This window comes from Hibiscus syriacus, unplaced genomic scaffold (assembly GCF_006381635.1).
Source record: "Hibiscus syriacus cultivar Baekdansim isolate YM2019G1 unplaced genomic scaffold, ASM638163v2 tig00112411_pilon, whole genome shotgun sequence".
Lineage (NCBI taxonomy): Eukaryota > Viridiplantae > Streptophyta > Magnoliopsida > Malvales > Malvaceae > Hibiscus > Hibiscus syriacus.
This window is the reverse complement of record NW_024063326.1, coordinates 392,143-407,194: the sequence shown is the minus strand read 5'-3', so window position 1 is coordinate 407,194 and position 15,052 is coordinate 392,143. Positions and strand designations below refer to the sequence as shown.

The following is a 15,052-nucleotide window of genomic DNA, read 5'->3' as shown; positions in this document are numbered from 1 at the left end:
AAACCGGTTTGATTTTCGGTTAAAGGAGGGAAAGAGCTTTTTAAAAATCTATATTAGTCCCTTTATTTATTATATGGATATTTTATTCATTTATTTTTATTATTCATGTTATTATTATTATATGTATATATATATATTAAATTATTTTCATTTGATTTTTACTATATTTTATTATTATTATTATATATATATTTCTTTAATATTTTACTTATAAGTCTAATATTACTATATATATATTAAATTATCTTTATCTAGTCATATATATTTTTTATACTTTTAATAGTTTATTTATATACATATTATTAAATATATATATTCTTAATTATTTTTATTTGATTATTTCTTTATTTATGTAATATATCTTATAATTTTATATATTTATATTATTTTTTTTATTATTTTCGTTTTTTTATTCATTATTATTATATATATTTTTTAAAAACCTTGTGTCTTTATCATTATCATTATTAAACATTATATTATATACTACTAACCTAGAGGGCCCATTTTTTGTCTTATTTCTTACTAGAGCCCCCCATTTTCGGTGAATTGGGAGGGTAGCTTTTCTATTTTTTAAGTATTTGATGTACATATATAGCTTATTTATTTTATTAATGCTTTGATATATATATATTTATATTTTTTCCTTTTTTCAAATATTACTATATATAATTATTACTTTACTATTTTTTCTTATCTTACTTACTTATTTTATTTATTTTATTTTTCCCTTGTATCTTATTTGTTTTCTTTACCTTGTTTATCTAACACATTTCTCGATTTTTTTTCAAATCAATCAAGGGTAAGTAATTAGGATCGAAACTTTACCTTTTAATTTAACTTGTTATTTTTCTTAATTAAGACAACTGGAAATTACGTAGTACCGAAAGGGCGGTTCAAGGGTGCTAATCCTTCCTTGACCGTAACCGACTCCCGAACCCGACATATTTCTGGTAAGACGCAGATCAGGTAAGAAATAGGGTATCCGATCAACCCATTTATTTTTAAATAAATGATCAGTGGCGACTCCAATCCACATTTTTCAAATTGAAGCCCAATTCCGGGGCCCAACCGAAAGACGGTTGCGACAATATTAAAAAGGCCTTTAAATTACTACACCTTCTTAAAGTAAGCCCCAATAATTTACATGATGGAAAATAGGATAAATAACTTTTTCTTGAAGAATATTTGGTAGTTTTTAAGATGAAATGGAGATGAAATGTAGCTTTTTTAAATAAAATATTTAAATACCCTTAATAATTTATTTATATTGATATATTAAAATTTAATTTTTATGTTTTTAATAATTGAATTAGTATCCAATTAAACATAAATAAGAAAAAAAGTACATATACGATATTAAATACAATAATTAATTAAAAAAAGTAAATTCTATTTAAAATGGAATTGCTAAAAGTGGCGGGTAACGCAAGCTAATTCGTTCGCCATTAAACGCAGTGTATTGATAAACCGAATTCAAAGCCCTAAAAGAACAGCAGCAAAACCCAACTTTTAGAAGGGAAAAAAAATAAGGCCAAAATTCACTCCTCTCCGGTAATCAACGATTCAGAAACATGGTTGATTCATCTGTGAAGTTAACAAAGAAAGGCAAGAGGAAGCTAAACAGCTCCCAAGAGAAACCGAGTCTTTCGAAACGCCGCCGTAACGACTCGTTTAAGAAGGAACCAGAAGAAGTTGAAAAAGCTGAAAGCTGGACACCTATAGAACCGGAGCTGAGTCTCAGTGAAGAACGCCCATGGAGAAATTTACAGTTAATTCTTTCCTTGCAAAACAAGGAAATCGACCTTCAAAAGTTAGTATTTTCTTTCCTTCACCATAAAACAAATGATTTATTGGTTCATTTATTCGCTTTTATTTGTTATTATATGTTTATCTGTTCATTTAATAGGAATGTACATTTAATGTTTTGCTTCGAGTAATGGAGCCTTGTGTATTGGTGCAGAAAGGTAGAGCTGGCTTTTGATTTTATTGATTCAATTGAGAAAGTAGTAAGAAACGATGTGGATGATGATGATGAAACGGTGAATACATCGCGATTAATCGTTTTTCTCAATGATTGGATCCAATCATTATTAGTTTCTCCTGAAAAGAAAGATAATGTCGAGGCTTTTTTGGATTTTAGATGTTGGCGGGTTTTTGAATTCTGCTTGAAGGAGTCTGTGAAATTACACGTTTCTCTGAATTTCTCTCGGAATTTATTAAGAGCAATTGGTTATATTGCGAGAAATTTTTTGTCTTTTATTAGTGATCCATCTTTGTCTTCAAATGAATCAGTTTTTGCTGGTGAAGAGTTTAAATTGTATGGTGTTGTGCTTGACTGTTTTTCCTTGTTGTTCTCATTCCAAAATGGGTTGTCTAATGAAAATTTAGAGTTATGGATTTCCAATATTGACTTGGTGCTTCAGCTTGTTCACAAAATTTATGCTCAGAGCCTTGGTGGCGGCAATATAGGTGCATTTGCCATTCAGTTTTCTTGTGTGGTTCTTGAACCATTTGCCAAGTTTTTGAGGATCCACCCAACTCGGAAAAATGGGTTTCGTGATTTTGTAGATAAACTTCTTGAACCCTTGTTGCTTCTGCTAGATGATGTCTTGTATAGTCAAGTTAATGAGAATAATTCTGTCATGACAAAGTTGTCTGTGTTGGTTGAAGATGTATTATCTCATGGGCTGTTTCATTCTGTTCACATTGATGGATTTTTGGGCTTGCGTGGTGTGGAAAAGTATGCTCCGTCAATTGAAGCAAAAGACTCAAATTTGGTCATTAAAAGTTATCACAGGCATTTATTTGACAAACTGGAAAGCATCATAAAGCTGAAGAAGAACATAGAATTGAGTGGTGCTGGGCAGTTATTTCACTTGTTTGTTGGTCGAATTAAAAAGCAAAAAGGAGCTTCAGGTGGAGGGACTACTGGAAAAGTTGGAGGTACAAGGCGCTTGGAAGATGACTTGTCAAGTCATTTGTCTACAGATCCATCTCGAAGTAGTAGGGAAATTTCAGACAATAAGTATAGCTCTAGTACTTATAGTGCAGAATCTCGGAAGTCACTATTTGATTTTTTTGTTCATCTTTTGGAGCCTCTCCTACTTGAGATGGATGGCTACATGCAATCTAACTTGGCAGCAAGGGTCTCATTGGAGAATGTTCATTGCACACTGAAGTCGGTTAATAGTTTACTTGCCATTTTTGTACATGAAAAAGTATATGCAAGAACAGAAGACATATCTGAAGGAGCTTGTCTTAATTTCTTGAAGAAAGCTTATAATACAGTAGTCTCATTTGCTGCCAAATTACTTGGCCTGTCAGAATCTGATATAGATGGCAAGACAAGGAAGGAGATGTTTCCTTTATTAGCCAAGGAGTTGTTTTTTGCTGTAGGGCACTTCTTGGATATTGAATATGATGTTATCGGGAGTGATTTAATTAGCTTATGGCTCATGATTCTTTCTTACTTGGCCAGTCTCTCTTATTTAGATTCACCAGATCAATGCGTTTTGATTTCCCCGATACTGGATCTTGGGTGCCATCTGGTTTATCTTTATAGTGCACTTCGCCAGGTTCGTATACATTTTTCAATATATACACATCCTAAGTGTTGTTGCCTTGAATAATTTTTTTAATATGTAAACCATTTTGGACTATGCTTTATTTTCTTTCACGGGATTCGGGGTGTTATGTTCATTTTTTGATTGGTTACTTTTCCCTTTTTGTCTTTTTCACATTTCTTGTCCTTGAATAAGTGGCTTAATATTTCCTTTTCATTAAATGGTTCAACTCCAATTAATAGGCGTTGTAATTGATGTAGGTGAATAATTCTATTTTTACATTGTGCAAAGCTGTGAGACTTTTGATATCACACCACAATGAACGTGAAATGAGCTGCACCAGATTTTTTTCGTACTCGGCGTCATTTTGTAATGAAGCAATTGCAGCATCAGTGGGTATTCTTTTAAGCTCACAAGAATTTAAACTCTCTATTAATCATGCTATAAAGTTCATACCAGAAGGGCAAGCGGGTGAGCTTATTCAGCAGTTAACTGCAGATGTATCAGAATCGATGGAATGGATGAAAATTGGCAGCTCAGTAACTGATGGAAAAGAAATTGGAAGATCTCATGTAAGTGATCATGACATGCTAAGCTTTCACATACAAGCAAACCTGTTGGGAAGAGTTCTATCTGAAATTTATATAGTATTGCTGGACTCACTTCCAGTCACCGCAGGAAACTGTAATCTGCTTGGGCCTTCTATAAAGGAGCTAGTACATACAATTTATCCTTGCACTAGTAGTCTGGGTGAACAAAACCTTGATGGTGTTGACACGTTCTTGTTTTCTGTCATTGGAAGTATTTCCAAGAATATGGTTGCTGAGAATGAAAAAGAGAGACATGGAATATCAATACAATGGATCTTAGTTTTCCTATTTCGACTGTACATATCTTGCCGAAGTTTGTACAGGCAAGTCATTAGCCTTACACCACCCGGCACGTCGCGGAAATTGTCCTCGGCAATGGGGGATGCATTCACAGCATATACTGGTAGGGATTGGATAGAGAAATCAGATTGTACAGATGACGGCTACTTTTCTTGGATTATCAATCCTTCACCATCTCTTCTTGATCTTATACGTCACATATCAGACACTTATGTTAAAGACAACATTGAAGATTTTTGTCCACTGATTTATATACTGCATATTATGGCTCTCCAGAGGCTAGTTGATTTGAGCAGGCATAGAAGCTCTCTCGAGTATTTATTACAGCAGAATGAGAAGCTGATGCAGGTTAAAATGTTTGATGATGCTGACTTGTCACTATATAGTAAGAAAGACGGAAAATTGAAAAAACGCATCTTAGTTTTGGAGCAAGAGGCAGTGGAGCTTGCTGATTTTGTGCTGGGATACCTTTCATTAGTATCTGATAATCACTTATCCATGTTCTCCTCTGATGACACATCTTGTGAAACAAAAGCACATGAAAGTGATAAATGGGATTTTGGTATTTGTTCTGTGAACAAGAAGTCATTGCCAATCGCAATTTGGTGGATTATTTGCCAAAATATTGATATTTTATGCCTGTATTCTTCTTCTTCTAAGAAGTTAAAGAAGAAGTTGAAAACATTCCTCACACTTTTGATCCAGACTTCCCTACCTTGTTTATCAAAAAGCTTTCAGCAGGGTGAAAAGCATAAAATTGACAAAGACGGTCAACCGAAGAAAATTACTCTGGATCAGATTTCACAAGGTCTTCTACAAGATTCCACTCTGTATGATCATAAAGTAAGACAAACAATTCATAAATGTTCTCTCTTTCTTGCATTCCTATTTCATTTACCACATTTGTTCTCTCTGTGCTTTTATACCTTCCATCTGACATTTTCATGGAGATTCTTTTGTGACATGATGTTCACCTCTCTTTTATTAGTTTGTTCGCAGGAATTTGTCATCAAGATTTTGTCATGAACTTGAGAATTTGGTGCTGTTACTGTTTAGTGATTCATTAGTTAGTGACAGGAATTTTAATTCATTTCCTGTTTGGTCGGAGGTTTTAAGCACATTTGAGAACTCATCTGCAATTGTTTCTTTTAGAAGATATATTAAGCATGACTCAGATGCAAGATCAATTTCAAATAAATGCAATGAGATACCTTCAGAATCTTCTATGAAACAGACAACCCTTCCTTTCAATAATGTGAAAGATTGTAGGAGTTTACTTGATCTTCTATGTTGGATGCCAAAAGGATATTTGAGTTCAAAATCATTCTCCAAGTTAGTAACTTGTGTCCTCCACCTTGACCGGTGAGCTCTTTATCTTTTGTTTGGAATCTATGTAATACATAGTTTCTAGCATTTTCTTTTCATATGCTTTGCAAGGTATCTTATTATACACCACTGGTGCATTTACTCTTATTATGAACTTTTTTATAGTCTCCATGAATAAGAATCTCTTAATATTTTCAGGTATGTAGTTGCAGAGCTTTTACACCATCAGGGAACACTGTCCTCATATGGTTTCTATGAGCTTTTCCAATTGTTTGTAGCTTGTCGGAGAACATTGAAAAATATTATAATGGCATTATGTGAGGAGAAGATGGGAGCTAGCCTGTCTTCACTTATTACAGTTTCTGAGGGTTCATATTTTATCACTTGGCTTTTCAAGTCAGTGTCTGCAGTGATCGAACTCCTAGACACAATGTCGGAAGACTGTATGTCCAAATCCAAAATTAAGAAATTCTCATTGATGGATCACACATCTTATGTTTTCTTTGCAATAAGCAAATATCAATTTGGTCAGATCATTCAATTTATTGGAAATTCTAAGCAAGTCTGTAAAGGTTTTTCCGGTGTTGTCAGTGATCAAAGTATTTTAAATGAACCTGTTTTACGCTTCAGTTATTTGAAAGATAATGAAGCCTTGAGAAGTCTGACTATGATTGCTGAGAGTTTGAAGGAACAGGCAGAGAACCTACTTGTTCCTTTGAAGGAAGTCCTTGATAATGCACTAGTAGGATCTGAGAAAGAAGCTCTAAATATTAATAGAATGTCTTTCATGGTTTCTTGCTTTGGTGGGTTTTTATGGGGCCTCGCATCTGCCTTGAATCAGACGGGCGAAAAATGTGGTGAGTCAAAGGCAAAATTGTTACGATGGAAGTGCGAGCCTATCTTGAAACTAAACCTCTGCATAAATGTGTTTGTAGATTTTATTAATGATGTCTTACGCATGTTTCTTGAGAATGATCAACAGCCAAGAAGTGGTTCTGATTCCCCAAGTTCTGACAAGTTGGATAACTGCAAGAATTCAGATGATTTAGTTGTGCTTCATTGTCTAAATAAGCATTTGTTGCTGGGGTTGCTAAAGGGTGATCATCCTGAAAGAGCAATTTTACTTAGGCAGCTATTAATTACTTATTCTGCTATTCCAAGGCTAAATTTCCGTGTTGATGGTGCTCAATTGTCATCGGGCATGGTACCTCTCATAATTAATATTTCGCAGTTCTTGTTTTTGGAGTTGGCAAACTCAGTTGAAAGCCCACCACCATTTACCTTTGTTTGGTTAGATGGTGCTGTTACGTATTTGGAAGAACTAGGGAGTCACTTTCCATCAACTGATTCTACCTTAAACACAGATGTATATGCCAAGCTAATAGGATTGCATTTAAGGGCCATAGGAAAATGCATATCTTTACAAGGAAAAAGAGCTACTTTAGAATCTCATGAGAGAGAATCAAGCACCAAGATACTGCATGGTGATACAGGTTTATCCGAGTCATTTCTTTCTCGTGACTCGCATTGCCTAGATGAATTCAAAGCTAGGTTGAGGATGTCATTCAAAGAGTGTATTAAGAATCCCTCAGAGTTGCAACTGTTGTCAGCAATACAGGCTATAGAGAGAGCATTAGTGGGAGTACAAGGAGCCCATGCAAGGATGTATGAAATAACCACTGGATGTGCCGATGGTGGCATGGTGTCCTCAACTGTTGCAGCTGGCATTGACTGCTTGGATTTAGTTCTTAAGCATGGTTCAGGTATTATGTCTGTGTATATAGTATGGCCATCGTAGTAAACATAAGACATAATTATGGCACTTGTAGCTGCCATCTTATAGTGGATTTGGATGACTTGGTTTTCTTATAGTACATTTTTATTAATCTCAAAATCTAGAGTGAATTTTTATTTAACATCGTATGTATCCCTTTCTTTGCTTTGTAGGACGCAAATGTTTGAATGTGGTTAGAAGTCGTATTAAGAGCTTTGTTGCTGCTCTGTTCAATATAATCCTGCACTTGCAGAGTCCATTAATATTCTATGAAAAAGTTACGAGTAATGAAGGTGACAGAAATCCAGATCCAGGATCTGTCGTTCTTATGTGTGTTGAGGTATTGACCAGAATTTCGGGAAAGCATGCTCAGTTTCAAATGGACATGTGCCACGTTGGGCAGTCTTTACGTATCCCTGGCGCACTTTTTCAAGATTTCCATCAACTAAGGGTTTCTGAAGCACCGGTGTCAAGTAACTTGTTTCTGGATAAACAAAACCACAATTCCATCGTAAGCACGGAATCTCATGTTCTGGACCAACAATTTTCTGTAACCTTCTTTGCTGCTTGTTGCCGATTATTGTACACTGTTCTGAAACATCAGAAGAGGTATGTGTGGGAGAATTTCCTTGGTTCTTATTAAATGTGTTTTCTGTTTCTTGAGTTTCGTAACTTGTGTGTTTTCCCCTAATTCCTCAATGTGACAAGATTCACATACTAATATTATTTTTCTCATTTCAAGTGAATGTGAACGGTGTATCGCGGTGCTTGAACAATCAGTATCTTTTCTTCTCCATTGTTTGGAGACAGTGGATGCTGATCTAGTGGTCCAAAAGGGTTATTTTTCATGGGAAATACAAGAGGGGGTGAAATGTGCTGGTTTTCTTCGAAGAATCTATGAAGAGGTATTGTAATTTGTGTCACGTCTGTCACTGTTTTGGAATATGCAGTTGTGCTAAAACGTCTGATGGTGGCGTAATTCGACCGCGGAATTCATGTCTAAGAACCCAAGAAAATTCTGATATTTGACACTCGATTGTTATTTTACAGTTAAGGCAGCAGAAAGACGTGTTTGCAGGGCATTGTTACAAATTCTTATCAACCTACATATGGGTTTTTTCAGGATATGGTCCCCGTAAAACGGGCATTAGAAGGTGGGTAGTCAATGCCTGCGTACTATCATATATGATTACACACATACATCTCATTTTATGCCCGAGCCGATTTGCTTTTTTCGATTGTTTGTAGGGAGATAGACGACGCTCTAAAACCAGGCGTATATGCATTAATAGATGCTTGTTCAGCTAATGATCTTCAGTATCTTCACACAGTATTTGGAGGTTAGCAATCTTGATTTGCCCCCTTCACCATAAATGCAGGACTCGTCTAAACTTTCTTCTTTAATCCATCCATGATTTTGCAGAGGGTCCATGTAGAAACACTTGGCCAGTTTGCAACGTGATTACAAACTGAATTTCCAGTACGGAGGGAAAGTCTGATCTCAGCCATTTCCTCTGGTAAGTCACCAATTTTATCCTCTTTGACTATTCTCTAACTTACAAGGAAGTGAATAACTGGTAAATTTTGGTGATGGCATTTACCAGATTCAAGTAAGGGAAATTCATATCTTTGTCAATTGATCTTTATATTAATCTATGGTTCGTGTATTAAAACATGTTCTGTATCTTGTAATATTTATCAGTAGAATATAGGGCTTACCAGTTGTTTGTAGAAATTAATTTTTGTAAAAGAAAAGATCACCAGATGTTTAGCATGGACCGTCTCTGAGGTTTCGGACGCAGGCAACATGTTAAATTGACAGAGGTCGGTGGTTTGATGACCACTAGGAATTTCAGTTTTATATTTATTTCTCACCGTTGTCATGTGCATGTTCTGCAAATTTTAATTCCTCCAGCCGAGATATGGCGCCCTAATATCTAACATAGATTAAAACTGTCTGAAAAAAAGTAATATTATGAGAATAATACTTGAAACAACTATTTTATTAGGATGATGTTCCAACAATAATATTGATTAAAAATTATATATATTTTTTTATGAAGGTGAGTTATGTAGGACGTATTTTTGTCTGTGATTTTTGAATCGGTTTTTTTTATGTTAACGTCACTTAGAAATAAAAGGATTAAATTAAAAGTCTTTAAATTACAATCTTTTGCTTTAAGCCCATAAATTACTTTTTGATCGAAATAAATTTCTAAACTACGTCACTCTTTTTGTTTTAAGCCTCTAAATTATTATTTTTTTGTCAAAATAAATACTTAATTTTATGTGATGTGTTAAAATATTATTGATCGATAAAAATCTGATTAAAAAGATGATAGGACTTATAGTGATTAAATATAATAGTTTAAGAATTTATTTTGATAAAAAAAAGAGTTTAGGGGCTTAAAGCAAAAGGAGGGTATAATTGAAGGATTTATATTTTATTTTAAGTTGAATTAAAATGAAAGAAATAAAAAGTAATGAATTAAAAATTTTATAATTTTATTTAGAAAAATTATGTGTTAAAAGGTACATATTTACACTATGTACACATTAGACAGAGATGATTAAATTCAAAGATTAATCATGTGTCCTAGTAACAAATTCCTAGGTGTTGATATGCATGGCGTTTAGCATCCCCTGGCCACTCATGGTTAAATGCTTATTTTCTTGTGATGCAAACCATTCCTAGACAGCAGCATTTCCCAGAATTAACCTTTCTGCAAACTTTCTTCTTCCTCTCTTCTCCTTTTTCTTCCTTGTACACCAAGGTCCCACAATGCCAAGTTCAAAACCCTAAATCCAAGAAGGTAACACAGATAAAATACGAATAAATCCAAAACAAATCAACGGTCCAGAAGTACCCTGTTTCAACTCATACCCTGTGAACCACAAAAGCCATACACCTTTTTTTTTGCTATAAATACTCTCTAGTTCACACACCATAAATACTACCCTCACCCATACACCTCTTTAATGACCAATTACAGGAGAAAAAGCCTCCCATCTTTGATCCATTCTCCTTAAGCTCTCTGCCTCATCCAATTCAGCTAATCATATCTCTCACATCCATCTTTCTTGTAATATCAAGTTAGTCAGCTGGTGAAGGAACAAATGAGTTGGGTCCTTTTTGCCACACCTGTAGTGTTAATCTTCTTGGCAGGATGGCTGTCATCCGTGGATGTTTCCGGTATGCTGTTTGGTTCGTCAACGTACGAACGTCTCCGCCGAACGCATCAACGTTCTTCTGAAGGTACGACGCCGTGGACGGTGGCTGGTTTCATTGTGTTGCTGTTAGTCCTGTTGCAGTACCAGTCAATTTTTCGTGAGAGCTGGCTGGTATGATCTTTATATGTAGTGGTAGTGGTGGTACAGTTTCTGTTGGAATTTTTTGTTTAACTGGGTTTTAACTTGTTGGATCGACGATGATATGTATGCTAATAACAGTACCAAAACAGTGCAAAATCTTGTAAGAAAATGGATTTTGTTTAGTAGATAGTTTCTTATGGATGAAGAACAATCGATAATGGCCAAAATCAATGTTTATTTCCAAACTACATATATACATCTTCCAAAATGGTACTGAAAGCAAGCTGATTCTCAATTTGTCCACCAAATGAAACGTCCTTTCCATGTTTGAAGCCTTTGTATCGGGTTTTTGGGTCATGATAAAGGACTCTGATGTACGAATTTATGGTATTTTAGTAAAATAAATTTATAAAATTTTAAAGATTAAAAATATATTTAAAATTATTTAACATATATAAAAATATTAAATTTTAAATGTTGATTGTTTTTATCAATATTTTTTTATTTCTCCAGTCATGACAGACGAATTGTTCGTGTTTTCAATCCTTTATGATAAGAATCAAACCTAATTGTGGCCAAGTGGTCCAGTATACTATGAAGCCATCAACATCTAATTCTGAGACCTCATAGACGAATACAGTAATTTTTACATAAAATTAATCAGTTTTACATTGATAAATCATATCTCATATAAAATAAATTTAAATATTATTATATGTTAAGATAATTTAATATTATATTTTTTAATTGACCAAGTTAGTGAATGATGATTAGCAAATGAGAAAGGGTAAGCATTTGGAGTGCAGCATGCACTGTTTTATCTATTTCAGTGAATTGTGTACAACAGTTTGAATGCAGTTTAAGTTATTGTACATTAGAAAGATACGTTTTCCGATTATTTAGGGGGATTGCAACTCAATCAAATCGCCAGCCTCAATCAGCTTCTCTTTGTATATATTTAAGCAGCAACCTTTTTGGATGTTACAGAGTTGACAATTGTAGCAAACTCCGCCCCCTGCACCATCGACGTTACAATGAAATCATCGGTATCGTAGATCGATAATCGGCTTCTAACCAAGACAGTTCCATTTTACCACATTAAGTTATGAAACAGAATGGTTAGTTACAATATACCTTCAAAGAAGCACCACCAACAAGAAATCCATCAATATCTTGTTGCTTTGCAAGCTCACTGCAATTGCTTCCATTCACGGACCCTGCAAAACAGACGTCGGGAATCGATAGCTTGTACAAACATACAACCTCTAACTCTTCATATCATAGATTAGCAGAACATAGAAGAATGATATGTAATCCGAGCTACCTCCATATATGATGCGTGTTTTAGATGCCACTTCCTCGGAAACATTCTTTTTAAGCCAATCGCGAACAGCTGCATGTACCTCCTGAGCTTGCTGGGGAGTAGCCACTTTACCGGTCCCAATGGCCCATACCGGCTCGTAAGCAATAACTACATTGTCCCAACTTGGTACAACATCTGCATGACAGAATCAGTGGAATTAGGTCAGAGCCCTTCCGTCTTCAGTCTACACAAGATAACCTAAAATGATAATTCATGAGGAAGGAAAGTAGCAGAAGGCCAAGCAAATTTACCAGCAAAAGCCTTTAGTTGCCGGAAGCATACATCAAAAGTTTTCCCTGCTTCTCTTTCTTCTAGTAATTCACCGATACACGCTATCACTCCAAGACCCTCATTCAGAGCATAAGCAGCTTTCTTTCCTATAAACTGAAGAAAGTAAAATCTTCAGTCAGTACTAATTAGTTTAATATTTTGCATTAATAACCACAAACAAATATGCTGTTCGACTCCTTTGAAGAACATGAGTCCCGAAACTTTTACCTGATCATCTTCACCAATAATATGTCTGCGTTCAGAATGCCCATGAATGACCCATTTGCAGCCAATATCTTTCAATTGTTCCACACTACAGGATGAATCAGAAATCATATCATAGACAGAGTTGGGATTACTCAACCAAGCCAGTTGACATGATAGGGCCAAATAACCACAACGAAAAAAACAAAGGTCGGCAATAAACTAAACACAATGAGAATTTGTGACGACATAAAAAGATACTGATTCCTGTATATTTTTAAACATATTTCTAGTGATAGACTAAAGGTAAGCCGCTGCCCTTTACAAAAACAACAAATACATTGAAAGGAGACGATTGTTAGCAGTATAGCCAAAAGGTAGCAAGTATTCTGCCCATAACTCCACAAAATAACTTCAACAACGATGTGGCTTTATATGATGAATTAACTTGTTTTGCTCATAAAGCAAAAGTTAGTTAACCTGATTTCTCCAGTGAAAGCCCCACCTTTTCCAATCCAAGAGTTCTGAGCAGATATCTCAATCCGGTCAGTTAATGAAGAACTCACCATATCAAGGTAGACAAAGGGGGGTGACACAACCACATCTGTTCGACAAGCATGAACATCAGCAATCTCCATAACATTTAACACAATATCAGTGAACTGAACCAAATGAATATAAAACTATATCGCATCTAAAATACAATAAGCCTGTATAGTTAAAAGAATAAAAAATCATTATACAAATAGCTTCCAATAAAGCACAAGTAGCGTAAATTACCAACATCTTTTAGCCATCACAATAAAAGTGATAGCAAATCTTTTAGCCATCGGCCAATATAAAATCGAAGCCTAGTTCCATAATAGATTTAACATCTCACGCAAATTGCAAAGAAAAGGCTGTCAATTACCAACATCACTCTCCAACTTTGCACCGTTCAGGTCAGAAACAAGCTTTGTGATAGACTCTTTTGTTCCATTCTACAAGAATAAAATAAACATCATCAATAAAGGTAAATGAACTAGATAGATACGCAAGTGTTGCTACACATGAACAGAGTTACAGTGTGAAATCAAAATGACAGGAAAAACCACGAAAAAAGTTAACAAAATGAATTATATTTTGGTATACAATAACTCGAATGCCAATGGTGAAATTTAGTTATACCAAGAGAGCATTTCGGTATAAGTAACTAGAATGGCAAAAGCAAAAAAAAAATAGAGGGAGGGTAAGGAAAAGAAAACAGAACCACCATGAAAAACACAACACTTGATTCAAAATTGCAAATCTACTCAGGCAAAGCCATAAAAAAACTAAAGACGGACGTATAGCTTAGAAAAGATACTTTAAAGGAAGACCTAAATGGAAATCGAAAAAATCCTTTCAAAGAGTTGGTGATAGAGATTAGAGAACATAGACGACATAATATCTGAGATTAAGAGCTCTTACACATTTCCAGTTACCCCCAACAAAGAACTGCAAATACAAGGAACAAGATTAGTTAATAAAGGACCGAATATAGGAACAAGTAACAAGCATTTACAAAACTCTAAAGCATAATGCTTACAATCTTCAAAAAGACAGAAGCATATTCTCAACAAAGTCGATTAATTCTTTTGCAACCAAAAAGGTCGTACATTTACTTAAGCTTCTAATAACAAACTAAGCTACTTATCCCACCCTTTACTAGTTTCAACATCTAATATCTTCTTCTTCTGTTTTCTAATCGCTAAGCTTTAAGTGAGAAAAGAAAAGGCCATCGATGTCTTCGTATACATTATACATTTAATCTCCAAAAAAGGGCTAAAAGGATTTACATAAAAACAAAGGGGAACGATGTGTAAAGAATTTATATACACATTAACGATGGAGGTAAAAGGAATAGTGGAGGGGACCTTCCCAGAGCCAGCCATGGCAACAACAGCTCGGCAAGGCTTGCGAGAAGAGGAGAGACGGAGTTGAGAGTTGATGTGTTGAACGAAAGACAGAGATCGTGGAGTGTGTAAGGTGGGGCATGAGCGGCGAAGTCCACCGAACTGAGGGCAAGAAGTTGCTACCATTTCCATTATCTATCTGTTTCTTGGCTTCAGTGTTTGCTGGGTAGGTGAGGTGAGCTGAGGTGAGGCGAGAAGCTTTTGAAGGGATTTTATGTTTATTCAATCGCAGGGTTTGGTTGTCACTTGTTAAGGATAGAGCTAATACATGCATCACGCGGCTTCCAGAGAGTCAAATGCACGCTCCAGCAGAGGTGGTTGGTGTGATCATGTATGGAAGCCACATGATTATAAGATAATGGGTAAACTACGTATTTAATCCTTAATTTATTCTCAAAATTTCATTTTATCAT

At 35.1% G+C, this 15,052-nt stretch overlaps 2 protein-coding genes across 3 annotated transcripts; one reads left to right on the top strand and one right to left on the bottom strand.

Moving 5' to 3' along the window:
• Positions 1 to 1,466: 1,466 nt before the first annotated feature.
• LOC120179414 lies at positions 1,467 to 9,298 on the top strand. Of its 2 annotated transcripts, none has more exons than XM_039185020.1 (12): positions 1,467 to 1,519; positions 1,552 to 1,813; positions 1,964 to 3,578; positions 3,827 to 5,299; positions 5,445 to 5,603; positions 5,682 to 5,818; positions 5,981 to 7,545; positions 7,730 to 8,165; positions 8,299 to 8,461; positions 8,607 to 8,710; positions 8,805 to 8,896; positions 8,980 to 9,298. In XM_039185020.1, the coding sequence occupies exons 2-12, from the start codon at positions 1,575 to 1,577 to the stop codon at positions 9,027 to 9,029; spliced, it is 6,033 nt and encodes a 2,010-aa protein (XP_039040951.1). In that variant the 5' UTR covers positions 1,467 to 1,519; positions 1,552 to 1,574; the 3' UTR covers positions 9,030 to 9,298. The 2 variants fall into 2 exon arrangements, with proteins under 2 accessions (XP_039040951.1, XP_039040950.1); XM_039185019.1 differs by having other exon boundaries at positions 5,445 to 5,599; positions 5,678 to 5,818; positions 8,980 to 9,297.
• Positions 9,299 to 11,768: 2,470 nt separating this feature from the next.
• Positions 11,769 to 14,835, bottom strand: LOC120179416 (triosephosphate isomerase, chloroplastic-like). Its single transcript, XM_039185021.1, has 9 exons — positions 14,601 to 14,835; positions 14,155 to 14,181; positions 13,616 to 13,685; positions 13,186 to 13,309; positions 12,730 to 12,814; positions 12,483 to 12,615; positions 12,193 to 12,366; positions 12,003 to 12,085; positions 11,769 to 11,883 (listed from the first exon to the last, which is right to left on the bottom strand). The coding sequence occupies exons 1-9, from the start codon at positions 14,769 to 14,771 to the stop codon at positions 11,827 to 11,829; spliced, it is 924 nt and encodes a 307-aa protein (XP_039040952.1). The 5' UTR covers positions 14,772 to 14,835; the 3' UTR covers positions 11,769 to 11,826.
• Positions 14,836 to 15,052: the final 217 nt, after the last annotated feature.